This window comes from Geotrypetes seraphini, chromosome 6, assembly GCF_902459505.1.
Source record: "Geotrypetes seraphini chromosome 6, aGeoSer1.1, whole genome shotgun sequence".
Lineage (NCBI taxonomy): Eukaryota > Metazoa > Chordata > Amphibia > Gymnophiona > Dermophiidae > Geotrypetes > Geotrypetes seraphini.
Window position 1 is genome coordinate 184,707,497 of NC_047089.1, and position 17,620 is coordinate 184,725,116.

Below are 17,620 nucleotides of genomic sequence, written 5' to 3' on the forward strand. Positions count from 1 at the left end.
AGTAGTGGGGTACCTAACAGGGCACTGCTGTGAACGTCACAAAAAGGGTGCCACATAAATATCTCACCAGAATGCCCTTATAGGTTATGGTGAGCCCCCCAAAATCCTAGACAGAACGCTCGCCTTCCAGGCAGGCAAATGGAACGATTGGCTGGGTAAAATTATCACGCATTCCTCATCCTACCTCAATTTTAGAAAATCTGTATAAACGAATCTGTTTAATCGATTTGTAACCTAAGAATTTTTATAAAATTTCCTTTTCTTCCTTTCTGTAAGCTTGTATTCAATGACTTTGTATTGTGACCACTTCGCTGTTTGTCTAGCTCCTTCCATTGTAAACTGCCTCGAAACATCATGGTATATATTTGATAACAATATAGTGTAAAATCTTCACTGATTGTCCAGCACATCTTGTTGCATTTGATGACTTTGTATTGTGACCACTTCGCTGTTTGTTCAGCTCCTTCCGTTCTAAACTGCTTTGAATCATCATGGCTTATATTTGATAACAATATAGTGTAAAATCTTCGCTGATTGTCCAGCACATCTTGTTGTAAACCGCCTTGAACTTTTATGGCTTTGGCGGTATATAAGAATAAAATTATTATTATTACTATATCCACCTGTCTACAACCCAATAGCCCTTATGGCTGCAGGTGGCTCCTATATGGCAGTACAGTAGGGTTTTGGAGTTTTTTGGTGGGCTCACATTTTCCACCATGAATGTAGTAGTTAAAGTGGCTTATGAACCTGGGTCCTCCTCTCTATGATTCACTAGCCCACCCCCCAGACTACTTAAGCCACCTCTGTGCAGTTCTACTAGGCTTTTCTATGCCAGGTATGTACATTTTTATTCTGAACTTTGTGAGGGGTGCAATGGGGTTAGTGAACATGGGGGAAGTGTGTAGGGGTCTTTACTTTGTCTCTGCAGTGGTTATCTGGTCACGTTTGATACCTTTTGGGCATTTATACTTGTCTTTACTTCGCCTAACTCACAACGTATAAGTTTCACCTAGGCAGTCTCGTCAAACATTCAATTATCCCTGCAGGATGACTAAGTGTAGGTCGGCACACATCCCACCCTAACCACTCCTCCAAAAATGCCCCTTTCAGCTCTGGGCGCATAGCGGGCTTCAGAGGCCTAAAATGTCCCTGGATACGTCCAAAAAAACATTTTAATTATCGGCACTTGGACGACCTGTCTTTTAGATTGTCCAAGTACCAACTTGGGTGGGTTTTTAGACATATTTAAGTTTCGATTATGAGCCTCTTAGGGCCTCTTCTATTAAACTGTGCTAGCAGTTTCTAGTGTGGGGAGCCGTGCTGAATAGCCTGCACTGCTCCCGATGCTCATAGAGTTCCTATGAGTGTCGGAAACATCATGGACCATTCAACGCGGCTCTCTGCGCTAAAAACTGCTAGCACAGTTTAATAGAAGAAGTGTATGGTGATGTAGCTGCACTAACCAATTAGCATTGGGCATGCCTAATCTCCACTCCAAAACATACCCCTTTTGCTAAAAAATAAAATCTATCTTTTAGCACAAGGACCCCAGTTACCATGGGATGCCTGAGTGCACCCCATAGTATTGCATTTTTAAGCTGTGGTAAGCACCCGTGCTTACCAGAGCTTAGTAAAAGGACCTCATAATAACTAATCTAATAGGACACTCACTTATTGTCATACCATAACTCAATATGTTTCTCAAAATGTATATTATTATTTTTGTACAGTAATGTATATGTCAGATTAGAAAGTATCTACAGAGGAGTCACGTGATGCTGTGAGCCGGTGAGCATCTAGTCTTGCCAGCTCCGGAACCCTGTCCCTCAATCTGAGTTTCAGCAGGATTTACAGTGCTGCATTTTTGGCGAATTTGATCTCTACAGGAGCGCTACTATATGGACAGATACCTGGCCAAACCTCAGGCTACTATGTCGTCGAAATCGGCAAAAAAGGACAGAGAGAAAAGTAAGTCGGGAGAGGACAAGATGGCGGAGTCCTCCAGCGGCGTGCTCACGCAGTTCACCGCGGAGACTCTATCGGAGCTAAAAAATCTCATCTCCCAAGCTCTAAGCCCGTATGGTGTATGGTGCAATTATCAGCGCAACTTACAAAGTTGGAAGCCTTACTGGAAGATCATTCCACCAGAGTCACCGCGTTGGAGGAGCGCGTTTCCTCGGTGGAGAATGAGGCCCATGCGATGGAGACGATGGTCACCTCCTTGCAGGCACAGCTTCGCAAGCAGCAGGATAAGCTGGAAGACCTGGAAAACAGGTCTCGGCGGGGGAACTTACGTTTCTTTGGTTTTCCGGAATCCATTGCTGATGCTGTTCTTCTCTCAGTTTTGGAGTCCTGGCTCGCGAGCGAGTTACCTATGTCTGCTGCCTTGGGCCCTGCACGCTTTGAACAGGTGCATCGGGTAGACTCCCGCCCGGGGAAGGATCAGAGGCCCAGGGTGGTAATTGGTAAGCTGCACAACTACAGACATAAGATGGAAATACTTCGGGAGTTTTGCTTAAAGAGGGACTCTTTACTTTATGAATCGGTGCCGATCCGGATTGGGCAGGATTATTCTGCAGCACTTACCGACAAACGAAAGGCCTTCTATCCATTGTGTACAAAGTTGGTAGAACAAAAGCACCGCTTTATGTTTCTCTACTCTGCTATCTTGAAGATTTACTCGGAGGGCAAATGGCATGTCTTTGACTCTGACACCCTGGCTGGAGAGTTTCTTAATAGACTGGGTGCTTCTCCATCTCCACGACTAATTTTGACATTCTGTTGAAGTGATACAGTGGTGACATGTTTATCAGTGTTTCATGGGCACTGAATCTCGCATAGAGTTACAGCTTTTGTACTGGGGAGGGACAGGTTCTGATGGCACAAGATATGTGCTCTGCCTTCCTGCTTCCTTTTGGTTGCCGGATGGTTTCTTGTTTTGGGGGTTCTGTTTTGTGGGTAGGGGTTTGGGGAGGGAAGGGGTTGGGGGTGGTGGGGTTGGGGAGAGGGGTTGGGAGGGGTGTGTGTTTTATACAGTGGGTCAAAGCGTATGTGTATTGTATGATTGGTTTCTATTCTGGGAATGTGGGTTCTGGTGGTGCTAGTGGTTCCCCTGGGCGAAGGCTGGGCGCCCGGGGGTCTTCTGGATCAGTGTTTTTGGTGGGGTTTCTATTTACTTTCTTGGTGAGTGGTAAGACATTCAGACTCTTATCTTGGAATGTTTGTGGCATAACTCCGCCTGTGAAGCGGATCAAAATCCTTCAAAGATTGAAATATCACAAGACGGATTTGGCTTGCTTACAGGAGACAAGCCTCACTAATGAGGAACATGCTAAATTGCTCAGGGGTTGGGTGGGCCAAGTCTTCTATACTTCGTCTTCAATTAAAAAAGCAGGGGTGGTGCTCTTGGTGCGTAAGGGCTTTCCGGGAAAAGTGGAACAGCTATCTACAGATGCCATGGGGAGATTGCTTTATTGCCGGGTGACAGTGTCTGGACAAGTATTTAATTTGCTCATGGTTTATGCCCCGAACCAATATGACCATAAATTTTTCTCATCTTTGGTACAGTATGGTAAGAGAGACCCTCACCATCCTCTGCTAGTATTGGGTGATTTCAATCAGGTGTTAGACCCTCTACTCGACAGAACAGGATCGGGGTCCTTGACTCGGGCAAGTATTTCCAAGGGCATTCCGTACTTGTGTGAGCTCTTGGATTTGCAGGACCCCTGGAGGTTGCTGCATCCTAATGAAAAAGACTTCACTCACCAATCCAGGGCCCATCACTCTTTTTCGAGACTTGATTATATTCTGGTGTCTACTTTTTTCTTTTCAATGATTGACGCTTCGGAGATAGGTCCCCTTTCGGTTTCGGATCACTGCCCGGTGTGGGTCGATATTCTTCTTGAGGACTACCCTGCTTCTGGCGGGGGATGGCGATTTCCTGCTCATTTGGTTGCTAATCCAGACTTTGTCACATTCCTTAAGGCAAAATGGGAAGATTATATTACTTTTAATGCACTCCATCGGGAGACGCCATTGTTGTTTTGGGAAGCGGCAAAATCGGTCCTCGGGGGGGGGGGGGGACATCATCTCATATGTGGGTGGCTCATAGGAGGCGTATTGCTCGGGGTATTATTCGGCTGGAACGGGTGTGCCACATACTAAAGAAACGTCATTTAGCACATTCCACGGCAGAGTCTAAGGAGCTTTTGGTTTCAGCCCAGGCGGCGCTCAACACGTTAATTCATGAACGAACAAAAAAACGCCTTTATTATTCTAAGTTTCAATACTATAAATATGGGAATAAGTCCGGCCGTTTATTGGCTGCTTTAACTAAGCCTCAGAGACCGAACCGCTATATTCCTTGCTTGACATTATCTGATGGGACTCAGGTGACCAAAACTTCGGAGATTGCGGATGGCTTTTTTCGACATTACAAACGATTTTATGCTGCATTGGATGGCATTTCGGGTCCGGATGCGGATGATTATTTGGAGGACGCTGGGATGCCGCGGTTGTCTTCTTCAATGCGCTCTTCCCTGAATGGCCCTATTTTGGGGAAGGAGTTACAACTGGCAGTTAAACAGCTTAAGTCATGCTCGGCACCCGGACCCGATGGTTTTGCTCCAGAATTTTATAAAGTATTGTTTCCGCAACTTTGTGGCCCGTTGGAGGCTTATTATACCTCGGCGTTGGAGGTGGGTGTATTCCCGGATGGTGCTAACCAGGCTTATATTACCTTAATTCCAAAACCGGGTAAGTCAGAGACTGAAATTGATTCGTATCGTCCCATCTCATTAATTAATGTAGATATCAAAATTTTGGATAAGGTATTGGCTAATCGTTTGGCTTCCTTGCTACCACAGTTGATTGTTCCAGAACAGGTAGGTTTTGTACGACAGAGGCATTCAGTTTTGAATGTCCGTCGGTTGCTGATGGCGATGCATAGAGCTCAGGTTGCTCGCACTGCTGGTATATTGGTTAGCCTAGATGCTGCTAAAGCCTTTGACCAGGTAAAATGGAACTACTTATTCACAGTTCTCACTCATATGGGCATTACGGGTTGGTTTCAAGATATGGTTCGTTTACTGTATGTTAAACCCACTGCTTGTGTTCTGGTGAACGGTACACGTACGTTGCCTTTTCCTATTGAGTGCGGCACGAGACAGGGTAGCCCTCTGTCTCCATTGTTGTTTTTGCTTTATTTAGATCCCTTTTTGCACACTATTCAGAAGGACGATGAGTTGAGTGGTCTTCTGGAAGGGGACAGTCAACTGCGTGTGTTAACTTTTGCGGACGATATGATGCTGTCTCTGGCGGATCCACAATCGTCTTTGTTCTGGGCCCTGGCACTTGTGGATGAGTTTAATATGTACTCTGGCTTGGTCCTTAATTATCAAAAATCTATGGTGTTACCACTTTCCCCTGAAATTCCGGGTCAATGGAGGGGTGACTTCCCTTTAAAATGGGCGCCAGACTTTCTCACTTATTTGGGTATTCGTATCCCCTGGGATCTTACGCAGCTGTACCAACTGAATGTCATGCCACTCTTGACCTTATCTAAACAGCGTTTGGGTTTATGGAGGGAGTTTCATCTTTCTCTGATGGGCAAAATAGAATTGTATAATATGGTTTTGGTGCCTCAGTGGCTTTATGTGTTTCAGATGCTTCCATTCTTGTTGCTGGCCAAACATGATAAGGAACTTGGTAGATGTCTAACTGCTTACCTGTGGAATGGGAAGCGGGCACGGTTGTCTTTATCAGTGTTAATGAAACCCAGGGACCAGGGAGGGTTGGGGCTTCATAGTATTCGTTTATTCTCCCAGGCCTGTCAGATGAGGCACTTGAATGATTGGTTCCGGGGAACCCGCCATTTCTCGGCTACTCCATTTGAACTTACTCTTTGTGCCCCATACCATTTTAGTTACCTATCGCATGCCCAACGCCTCCCGGGTTGCCCTGCTCCCCTGGGTGGTATTCTGTTTAAACCTCTTCGCCAGGTATGGCGGAGATTATGTACCCAACTGCAGATAGGGCCTTCTGCTACGGCCTATTTGCCTCTTTGGGATAATGGGGATTTCTTCCCGGGGACCTCACATTTGCCTCAGTCGGTGTGGAAAACGACTAACTTGCAATATTTATTTCAGGTGGTTAATTCTCAGGGCATGTTGCTTTCCTTCGCGACATTACAAACGGAACATCACTGGCGTCCTTCTGATTGGCTGGCATACTCTCAGATGTCATCTTATCTACAGTCCCTTCCGAGGGCCGGACTTACCAATCTCAGTCAAGAGGCCCTCTTTGAAGCATTATGCCTTTCAGCTCAAATGCAGATTCCCCTGAAGTATCATCATAGATTTCTCCGAGACAGCTTGGGACATATACTTTATGATTTCTATGCAACTAAATGGTCTGCAGACTTGTCCTGTGTGATTACTGGAGAGACTATTCAGAAAGGTCTAAAGCGAACGGCTGGTATTACCTCTCAAGTTACTCTCATTGAAATGAATTATAAGTTTTTTCTTCGACTTCATCGTTCGCCTGTTTATCTTCACCGAGTTAAATTTCTTCAGACAGATGCTTGTTTAAAATGTACTCAACTCCAGGCAACTTTGGGTCACCAGTTTTGGACCTTTCCCTTGGTGCAGGACTTTTGGACTCAGTTACGTCGCCATGTCACATCCATGTGGCACCACAGCTATGTTAATAGTCCTGAGTTGCTTTTCACTCTAGAGCGCATTTCCCGTGCGTCTCCCAAGGTGTTTCGGGGTTTTTTTGGAGCGAGCTGTTTTATTGGGGAAAAAGACAATATTGCATTGTTGGACTGCTCCTGATCCGCCAACACTGTCACACTGGCGTTCTCTTATGATTCACCAGGCATCGATGGAGCGCCTCTCCTTGGTTTCAATGGAGACCCTCCAAGGACGCATGTTTTGCCACATTTGGGAGCCTTTTTGGTCAATTTTAACTCCTGCAGCTCGTAGCCACCTCTTGAATCCTTGAATGTTCATATGCTCTGACCATTGTACAGTTTGTATTGTGTGGGGTGGGGGATGGGGGGGCGAGGTATTGTACTGTAAGCTTCTTATGTGACTGTGACACTATTTTGTTTGTTTGTTATCTTGAAATTCAATAAAACACATTTTCATATAGGAAGTATCTACACCCTAATTTCCTTTTCTAAGGGAAAATCTATTCTGACAATGATGGATGACTTTACAGGTTTTTGCACGTTTGCAGTATTAGGCAACACTTCCGCCTTTACCACCAAGCCCTGGGAAAGTCTCAAAAAGACAAAGGATTTGCAGATATAAAAGTCAGTGAAAGTAAGAAACAATTTAGTTTAAGCCTACAGGAATAGAGGAAACACCAGAACAGGTTTGTGAACAAGAAGGGGTTTTATCTCTCTACATTTCAGGAGATTTTAAGATGCCGTGAATAGTCTGATTCTTTTCCATGCTTTAACTTTCTGCCTCTATGGCTTTTTCTGAGAAATGGACATGAGCAATGGAAGAAAGGAAGTTGCTTTAGATTTTCAAAACCGATTATTTTGGAGATGCAGAGTTATTTTATCTTGCTCTGCTGGTAGCATTATTTAGAACTTAAGAAAGTAGGTTATAAACTGCTTTGCTGGTCTATAGACTGACCTGCAGTGACAAAACATTAAGAAGTTTGACAAAGCCGATAGGGATTATTCAAATTAATGTCTTTTTTTTAATCAACTGTAACAGGTGCAGCCATGGCAGTAGTTCCCGACATGAACGAGATACCTAACTGCTACAGGTAATCATTTGAAAAAGCTACAGTCAGTTCTTGAGAAATAGATCCTTTCTGGCTATTTTCCAGACTTATATGCTTAAACTTTAAGCTGCATGTAAATATTTTGTTACAGACTGAACATATGCAGAACTCATGAGGTTCTACCATATCAGTCACTAATAAAGAATAAAAATGTTCCAAATACATCTTCATAGCTGTCAAGGGTACCCTGTGCTGTGGGAACTCAGCGAAGCACTCTGAATTTTTCTGAAGAAAAAAAAATAAAAGCAGAATATAACCATACAATAACAATAGAAACAAAGACTCTTAATTTACTATGACTCGTATTTAAGATTCAAATCCCTTTTCAAACCAAAGTAATTTCTGTAGCAGCTCTTCCACCCCATAGCCTCTCCCCCAAACTGTCTGAAATTTCCATTCTCTTTCAATTGCGTTGGATAAATCACCTGATTACAAAAAACTTTGGGGTCCTTTTACTAAGGCGCTCACCGATTTAACGCACGCTAATCGATTTAGTGCATGCTAAGGATTAGCACACCTTAAATGCTAAGGCACCCATTATATCATATGGGCGCCTTAGCATTTAGCATGCCTTAGTAAAAGGAACCCTTTGTTCTTATATATGTTAACAACAAACTTTGAATGCCTCATTGTGGACTAAGATATAGCACATTAATTGTTTTCCACTGAGACGTGAATTTAACAGTATAGTAATATTCTCAGGATGAAGAAATCTCAGAACTGAATATGAATCAACTTATAAAACTTAATTGATCCATTTTATTGTTTCCAGTGATATAGAGGAACATTTTTATGAAGCAGACTATTCCTATCACCTCAAGGTAAGAATTTTTATAAAATATTTTCAACCAACCAGATTTTATTTTAAAACTTTGTTGTGACAAGATGCACCTTAGACCAGTGTTCTTCAACCTTTTTACACCTATGGACCAGTAGAAATAAAAGAATTATTTTGTGGACCGGCATTGGTCCGCAGACCGGCGGTTGAAAAACACTTGGTTAAGTCGTGGGCCAGACCCCGCCCATCTCTACCCAATCTCCACCCCAGACCCCATCCCCATAATAGTACTAATTGTAATACTATTTGTTCCATTCATTTTTCATAGATATACACAATATAATCTTATTAACAAAACATAATGGTTAATCACAAAATTAAACTACACAAAGCACACAGACAGCAGATGTAAATTCTCAAAATTGACATAATTCAATCACTAAATTCAAAAATAAAATCATTCCCCCCCTACCTTTGTTGTCTCCCTCCCTCTATGCTATGCTTTACCTACTGACTTGTTCCCGCCTGGTCATTTTATGCCACCCCCAGTGTTAACTTCAGGCCGGCTCCCTCTTCCTCACTGATGCAGTGCACCAAGGTGCGAGCAAAGGCTCCTTGCACATCCCGCACCTCATCTGGAAGCCTTCCCTCTGATGTTGCGATGTCAGAGAGAAGGCTTCCGGATCAGGCACAGGACGCACATAGAAGCCGCTGCCTGTGGCTTTGTGCACTGAATCAGTGAGGAAGAGGGAGCCGGCTCGAAGATAACGCCGCACTGTGGACCGGCGGTTGAAGAACACTGTTTTGGGCCTGATGCACGTGTCGGCCCTGTAGACCGATAGGAAATTTCCATGGACCGGCACCGGTCCACGGACCGGTGGTTGAAGAACACTGCCTTAGACAATGAATATTGTACAATAATAACGCAGCAAATCATAAAGAGAGGGCCAGACAAAAAGCTGTAAAGTGCCAAAAATACTTCAGAAACACAGTCTAAATATATTTTAAGAGGTATCTGCTACACTGCTGTCTCATCTTTCCTAGGGTCATAGTGGTGCTGTAGTCAGCTTTGAAAACTGCACATCTGAGTGCCGAGAAATTAAGACAATAGGAGCCAACTTTTCTAAATGATTGAGAATTCTAAACCAAATACCAGAGTGGTATGAAAAGTTTGGTAAAAAAAAAAAAGCAAGTTAAACATAGTCTCCATCGAGGGCTATACCCTTAGTCCAGCGAGTTTCCAGTTTTATTCGTCAGCTATTTTTCCTATGATCCAAAAAATCTTTAAACCCATTGGACTAAGGCCTCCTTTTATTAAACTGCACTAGCAGTTTTTAGCGCAGGGAGCAGCGCTGAATGACACGCGCTGCTCCCGATGCTTATAGGAACTTGGGAGCAGCGTGGCCATTCAGCACAGCTCCCTACGCTAAAAACTGCTAGTGCAGTTTAATAAAAGGAGGCCTTAGTCCAACGAGTTTAAAGTTTTTTCGTATTATAGGAAAAATAGCTGATGAATAAAACTGGAAACTTGCTGGACTAAGGGTATAGCCCTTGATGGAGACTACTTTGTTTAACTTGCTTTTATAACAAACTTTTCAAACCACCCTTGTAGAAATTAGCTCTCTTTAGACAAAGAGTTTACCCATTATTGGGGGTGGTTTATGATTAAGACCCAAAACATTTGTGATCAGCCAGAGAAAGGGAACAAAAACTGCCTTAAAAACAATTTAAAGGAGAAAGACAGTGAGACACAAAAGATACCCACAGATGGTTTAAACGGGAAGGGCGCCGGTCCAGTACACAAACTGTGACTGCATGAACGAACTGAGAGTACAGCTCTATCAGCAGGGGTGAATACAATTAAAACAAACAAACCTTTGGATAAAAGGTCATTTTCAATTCATGCTGAAAAAATATAAGTTCATGTTCTCTGGAAACAAAGAAGCAGAGGAGTGGCTGTGTTTAGTACATCCAGCTAGTAAAGAGCAGGAATTACATCTAGTGTGCAGTCAGAACATGTTTGACAATTTAATTCTCCCTGCAGAGCTCCATCCATGACCCGGACTTTTCCATGAATTGCTCTGTGTGCGATTCAGATATCCAGTTGCAATTTGTTAACCAGAAGACACCTTCAATGACCTTCAAGAAGGCTGTGGTGATCGTGGTGGCCGTAGAGAAAATAAAAAACATAATACGGCCTTCTGCAAGACTGTTTATGGATGATGACCTGCAAGATCTGAACTGTATTTTTGAGGAAGGTAAGGAGATCTTTCAGCACACTGTATTTATACTGTCAGTAAATTAGAGTACAGGCCAGGCCCTGTTTCAGTGGTTTCACATTACCTCAAGCACAGCAATGACTTGACTTGCTGCTGGTTCTGACTCTAGGAGCAGACATGCCTTAGGTATCAGCATGAGGCATGCTTTTGTTTACCCTCTGGTTAATTAAGCCAATTATTTCATATGTAACATCTATATAAAAACAAAAAAAGATTCTTAAAATAAGAACAGGGGGATTAAAGGTGGGAGAGGAAGGGAGGTTCTTTAGGGGGAGGGTGGTATGGGAACATTGGAAAAAAAAGGGGAACAATTTTTGTATTGTAAACAATTATATGTAAAAAAAAAAATTTTTTTTCATGTACAAATCTGATATTTTCTTGACAAACAAATGCTGTATGGAGAATCTGATGTTCTGCTTAATAAACAGATTTAAACAGAAAATAAGAACAGAAAAAGAGATTTAGCATTTTCTTACCCATACATTTCTTTAGAACCCTGAGTTGGAGAGAGACAATAATGTGCAGATCACTATGAAATCCACACTATAAAATTGAAAAATGGCACTAATTGATAACATTTTTGTAACTTTGCTATTTTTCAGAAAACATCCCCTTTGAAAATTTCGACATCACCTATGTGGCTGATTCTGCGTACCAATACTTTTTATCCAAATCCCACAAGATTTATGACACTGAAAACAAGTGTTTTGCCTTACAAGAGTTCCCTGGATCAGCCCAGCTGATAGCTTTGCAGTTGCAAGGATTGAATTCCAGGCGTGAAGGTAAGAAGCCCTCCTAATCTGTGCAGTAATTTAGCAGTTCTGGCTGCTATAGTTTAGATATCATTTCCTTTAAAAAAAAAAAAAAAGAGCAGATGATCACTCTGATTTCATAATTTTGGTAGCAGACATTGCTGGCTTAACCTATAGACCAGGTGAGGTTCTGGCCCAGGAGGCCGGCACTAAAATCGTCAAATGCCCTGGGCCGGCACATAAGTGAGAAGTAGTTTGACTCTCCTGTGCCTCCAACCCTTCTGCCCAGTCCCGACAGGATGCAGCTTCATAGGTCAACTGCCTCGAGGGGATGAGGGCCAGAATCAATATCAGTGTCAGATGAGGGAGAAGGGAAATGAAGCAGTTCCATCCTCCCTCCTGATGCTGCTGCTGGCCTTCCCTCCTCACAGCATCAGGCCTATGAAACTATACCCTATCAGGACTGAGGAGGGAATTGGCCAGGGAGATGGAGGTGCCAAAACAGAAGTAGGTCCAGGGCGCCATAGCATCTTGAGCCACTCTTGACTGCACCAATTTGTCAGTATTTACCGTATTTTCACGCATATAACACGCGCGTTATACGCGTTTTTACCTACCGCGCATACCCCTCGCGCGTTATACGCGTGAGCGCGGTATACAAAAGTTTTTCTACATAGTTCCCACCCCGCCCGACGCCCGATTCACCCCCCCCAGCAGGACCGCTCTCACCCCCACCCCGAACGACCGCTCGCACGCGCTCCCACCCGCACCCGCGATCGGAGCAAGAGGGAGCCCAAGCCCTCTTGCCCGGCCGACTCCCCGACAATATCGGACCAGGAGGGAGCCCAAACCCTCCTGGCCACAGCGACCCCCTACCCCCACTACATTACGGGCAGGAGGGATCCCAGGCCCTCCTGCCCTCGACGCAAACCCCCCTCCCTCCCTCCAACGACCGCCCCCCCCAAGAACCTCCGACCGCCTCCCCAGCCGACCCGCGACCCCCCTGGCCGACCCCCACGACACCCCCACCCCCCTTCCCCGTACCTTTGCTAGTTGGCCGGACAGACGGGAGCCAAACCCGCCTGTCCGGCAGGCAGCCAACGACGGAATGAGGCCGGATTGGCCCATCCGTCCCAAAGCTCCGCCTACTGGTGGGGCCTAAGGCGCGTGGGCCAATCAGAATAGGCCCTGGAGCCTTAGGTCCCACCTGGGGGCGTGGCCTGAGGCACATGGGCCCAACCCGACCATGTGCCTCAGGCCGCGCCCCCAGGTGGGACCTAAGGCTCCAGGGCCTATTCTGATTGGCCCACGCGCCTTAGGCCCCACCAGTAGGCGGAGCTTTGGGACGGATGGGCCAATCCGGCCTCAGTCCGTCGTTGGCTGCCTGCCGGACAGGCGGGTTTGGCTCCCGTCTGTCCGGCCAACTAGCAAAGGTACGGGGAAGGGGGGTGGGGGTGTCGTGGGGGTCGGCCAGGGGGGTCGCGGGTCGGCTGGGGGGGCGGTCGGAGGTTCTTGGGGGGGGCGGTCGTTGGAGGGAGGGAGGGGGGTTTGCGTCGAGGGCAGGAGGGCCTGGGATCCCTCCTGCCCGTAATGTAGTGCGGGGTGGGGGTAGGGGGTCGCCGTGGCCAGAAGGGTTTGGGCTCCCTTCTGGCCCGATATTGTCGGGGAGTTGGCGGTCCTTCGGGGTGGGGGTGCGAGTGGTCCTGCCGGGGGGGGGGGGGCAGGGCAGGGCGGGTAAACGGAGAGTCGGGACAGCGCACGGAGAGTCGGGGAGGGCGAAAGGAGAGTCGGGGTGGCCAGAGGAGAGTCGGGGCGGGCGAAAGGAGAGTCGGGGTGGCCAGAGGAGAGTCGGGGCGGGCGAAAGGACAGTCGGGCAGCATGCGCGTTATACCCGTGAGCGCGGTATACAAAAGTTTTTATACATAATATTGTGGTTTCTGCGCGCTATACCCGGGTGCGCGTTATACACGGGTGCGCGTTATCTGCGTGAAAATACGGTATACAGGCAGCAGAGGAAGAAAGCAGCAGACATCCCATAATCAATTATGAAACTCAATACTATCAATAAACAGTACCATCCAGTAAGACCATTTCGCACAGATCCACTTGGTACTTTATCCTGAGGCCTGCTTTTTGTAGATCCTAAAGTGACAATTGTTTGTAAGATCTTAAATTCTGTCTTGGGGAGGTGCATTATACTTTCCAGGTTAGCTTTGGTTAATAAACAAAAGATAAATCAGGGTTCATGCCATGTCCTAATTCACCACTGCACGTAACTTTACAGCATGCCATCAGTGAATGTAATAGGAAATCAGAGGCTAGGAGAGAGTGCAATTCATGGTTACTGATTGCCTGTTTCTCTTGTGATTTTGTTCCACCAGTGAAATTGAACATGGCTTTATACAGCTCTCAGCCTTCTAACGCAAGCAGCGACAAGATTCCAGTTGCATTGGGTATCGTGGGAAAGAATCTCTATTTGTCAAGTGTAATGGCTGGAGGTCGTGCAGAGCTGCAGCTGGAAGTAAGTGAGCACTTATTAGTGTTTTAGAATCTGTATTAAAAATATGATCTACAGAAAAATTTCTACAGAACAATCTCAGTTATACTGCATATTCATTCTGCTAATTTTTAAAAGATCTTTTTGAGGGGGGAATTATGCATATTTACCCCCTCTTTTACTAATGCGTGGCGTAGGTTTTAGCACCAGAAGCAGCGGTAACTGCTCTGACACTCATTGAATTCCTATGAGTGTCAGAGCAGTTACCATCGCTGCCGGCGCTAAAACCCACACTACGTGTTAGTAAAGGAGGAGGTTATTTACTTATGTGTCGTCTTATTACTTTTTAAAATAATTATTATGCTTGGTATTCCTTTTTCTTTTTTTCTGTTCATCTTGGATCCCATTTCCTGCCTTTGTGGACATAATCTTGTGTTTAGATTTCTACCAATGCAGTTTACTTGGATTTTTCCTTTATAAATTGTTTACACCCCCCCCCCACACCTTTTTACAAAATCGTAGCATGGTTTTTAGCACTGTCACAGCTGGTGCTAAAAACTGCACTACGGTTTTGTAAAAGGGGGTTAATTACTAACCCCCCTCCTTTTACTAAGCCATGGTAGAGGTTTCTATCACAGCCCAGAGCGCTAAATGCTCCAACATTGCTCCAATTCTCATAGGAATTCTATAAGCATCGGAACAGCATCAGAGCATTTAGTGCTCTGGCCATGATAGAAACCTCTACCACAGCTTAGAAAAAGAGGACCTAAAATATCCCGAAGTTCAGTGATATATAAAATGTATAATGTTAAAAAAATATATTATGCTGGGTTGGGGAAGATTATGGCAGTTTATTTATCTATATTCATCTGAGGCATTTCTAAAGCTATAATATAAAAGTGATGTAGTTATAGCTCAAACCTTTCTTTTCTTATTTAGGAGGTTAATGACATCATAAGGGACATCAGAGATGATTCATTAATGCGCTTCATATTCTTCAAGTCTGTCCATGGTTCCAGCACCTCACCCGTAGAAACTTCCACCTTTGAATCAGCCGCCTGTCCCAACTGGTACATCTGCACCTCCCAAAGAGAGAACGAGCCTGTCAGTATGGCCCAGTATGACGAGCAAACAGCTTTCATTGACTTTAAACTTATTCCAGATGAGCAGTAATTAATTTATGAAAATCATTTATACTCTGAGACAAAACCAAGTACTATGGTGCATCAGATAGTTTCCTATTCGCTGTGCACCATACGGTTTTGGGTATGAGTAGAAAAGTGTCCCAATGGGAACAAAATGTATAAGTGTCAACTTGAAGCAAAGTCTCAAGTTAAAAATATTGAGGCCAAAAAGATAGGCATTATATCAGGTTCATTTAGTCAGGTTTGGATTTGAAATCATATATGTGCTAAAAGTGTGCACACATCCAAGCTACTGAAAATCTACTAAGATGGATTGTGTCAGTCTGTTAGTGTCACTGCCCAATGGACATGGAGAAGCCAAGTCAGACTTTGAAAATGTACCACTATTTTTCCAGAGCAGGCTTCTTACCCTCTGCTGTCCACACTGAATTTTATTCCACACTGAATTCGTAAGCTATTTTCTGTTTGGCTAATTCTTTCATAATTCACAGAGGGAGGGGGAGCAATTTTGAAAACAATTTCCATTCATCAAACAGGATTTTATGCACAGAAATTCAGTGCTTGAAAACTGCCTACTTTATCTAGCTCTGCTGGTCACCTAAGTCTATGTAAAACTTGGGAAGGAATAGTTCAGTAAAACGGTAGACAGATGCCTGCTTTTGGATTGCCAAAAGTACATGCATAAATTTACATGATATTCTGCAGTAACAAAGTACCAGTGAGTATAAAAGAAAGTGGGTGCACCATTTTAAAGCTGCTCCCACACGTGCCTTCCAACACAAAAATTAAGAATTACCCCCCCCTTTTACCGAACCGCGATAGCAGTTTTTAATGCAGGCCAGCACGTTGAATAAGCTGCTCTCGACACTCAAGAGTTCCTATGAGCATCAGGAGCAGCGCAGAGCATTCAGCGTGCCAACCTGCGCTAAAAAAACACTATCGCAGTTTTGTAAAAGAAGGAGGGTAAAGATCTTTTTTTAATATTGCAATCATATAGCACAGTATGAAGACTAGATGAGCTGTGATTACTTCTCCCCTTCTACGCATCAGTTCTCCTTCAGCACAATTCATTTTTGTGGTTGATTGCAGAGGACCTAAGTTTGACAAATCTATCGGGAAATACCTTTTGGAATTCAAATACTTACATTTCAACTGCAAAAATACTCTGAAATGTGTTTTAAATCCAAGTAAGTCTGCATCAGACGTTTACAACTGTTTTAAAAAAAATATTCCTCCTCCTTTACAAAGCAGCGCTAGTGTTTTTGGTGCCGTCCGCAGCAGTAACAACTCAGACACTCACAGGAATTTTATGAGCGTTGGACCTGTTACCACGGTGGCTGGTGCTAAAAACAATAGTGCAGCTTTGTAAAGGAGGGGGATTGTTTGCAGTTCAAGGTATATAAATTTTATTCTGTTATTTGTTAATTATTGATTGTTAATTATTGATTCTGGTTATTTGTTAATTATTTATTACTAGTCTTTAAGCCCGTTACATTAACGGGTGCTAGAATAGATGTGTGTGTGTGTCTTTCTTTCTTTCTCTCTCTCTCCTTGGCCGCTGTCTGTCTTTCTTTCTTTCTGTCTCTCTCTTGCCTCGGCTGTCCACCACCACCCCTTGCCTACTCCCCCATCCAGTAGTAGCCCTTCTCCCTTCCTTTTACCTCCCCCGTGTCCAGTAGCACCTCTTCCCTGCTCCCCTTGTCCAGCAGTAGCCCTTCCCTGCTCCCCCTGTCCAGCAGCAAGCCTTCTCCCTTCCTTTTACCTCCCCCCCTGTCCATCAGCACCCCTTCCCTGCTCCCCCTGTCCAGTAGTACCCCTTCTCCTTTCCCCGCTCCCCCTGTCCAGCATACGCTAGCCCGGGCAGCCTCGGGGCTTTTGCTAGACCGGCCCACCTCGCATTATCGAAGTGGGCCAGCCTAGCAAATGCCCCGTGGCTGCAAGATGAAACTGCGGCTGCTGCATTTGCTGGTCCTAGGGTGAGAAGAGGCGTCCCAGCAATGGCAGCGCAGGAAGTCAGACAGCATCAGAGATTGGGGCAGAAGGCAGGCAGTGTGCATATGTGACATGGAAGCACACATCACGGCGGAAGGGATTATGGCATCGTAAATGCGCATGCGCGCTTAGGGTTTTATTATAGAGGATTTATTATAAAATATTATGTATTTATTTATATATTCCATTGATAAGGAAATTTACATTAAATGTACACTGTAGTTCTAATTCTGCTGATAAGTTATAAATAATAAACTGATATATTTAAATAAAGAAAACTAATTTAATACACTTTAAGATAATTTGTTTATGTTCCTGATTGCCACTGTTGTACTATATAAGGGAAGACTGTGTAATTTAATGATTATAGCAAG

At 44.5% G+C, this 17,620-nt stretch overlaps 1 protein-coding gene and 1 long non-coding RNA gene across 7 annotated transcripts in view; one reads left to right on the forward strand and one right to left on the reverse strand.

Moving 5' to 3' along the window:
• Positions 1-7,332: 7,332 nt before the first annotated feature.
• Positions 7,333-16,846, forward strand: LOC117362184 (interleukin-1 beta-like). The gene is made up of 7 exons (XM_033948148.1): positions 7,333-7,380; positions 7,734-7,785; positions 8,576-8,624; positions 10,626-10,839; positions 11,463-11,642; positions 13,994-14,133; positions 15,049-16,846. Exons 2-7 carry the CDS (start codon positions 7,742-7,744, stop codon positions 15,280-15,282), a joined length of 861 nt encoding a protein of 286 aa, XP_033804039.1. The 5' UTR covers positions 7,333-7,380; positions 7,734-7,741; the 3' UTR covers positions 15,283-16,846.
• LOC117362185 overlaps positions 7,692-17,620 on the reverse strand; it is a 56,733-nt gene continuing 46,804 nt past the window's right edge. For 5 of the 6 annotated variants that reach the window (XR_004539823.1, XR_004539820.1, XR_004539819.1 and 2 more), the window contains 4 exons: positions 15,031-15,185; positions 11,577-11,709; positions 10,925-11,053; positions 7,692-8,028 (listed from right to left, as the gene is read on the reverse strand). This is a non-coding gene — a long non-coding RNA (uncharacterized LOC117362185). Of the gene's footprint in view, positions 8,029-10,924; positions 11,054-11,576; positions 11,710-13,957; positions 14,128-15,030; positions 15,186-17,620 lie in introns of all 6 variants that reach the window. The other variant, XR_004539821.1, reaches the window with a different exon arrangement.

What these genes read in the sequence shown, in the direction of transcription:
- LOC117362184 (XM_033948148.1), top strand. Translation starts at nt 7,742, where the DNA reads ATGGCAGTAGTTCCCGACATGAACGAGATACCTAACTGCTACAG. An exon ending in ATTGAATTCCAGGCGTGAAG is followed by an intron (nt 11,643 to 13,993) that starts GTAAGAAGCCCT and finishes TTGTTCCACCAG; the next exon opens with TGAAATTGAACATGGCTTTA. An exon ending in GTGCAGAGCTGCAGCTGGAA is followed by an intron (nt 14,134 to 15,048) that starts GTAAGTGAGCAC and finishes TTTCTTATTTAG; the next exon opens with GAGGTTAATGACATCATAAG.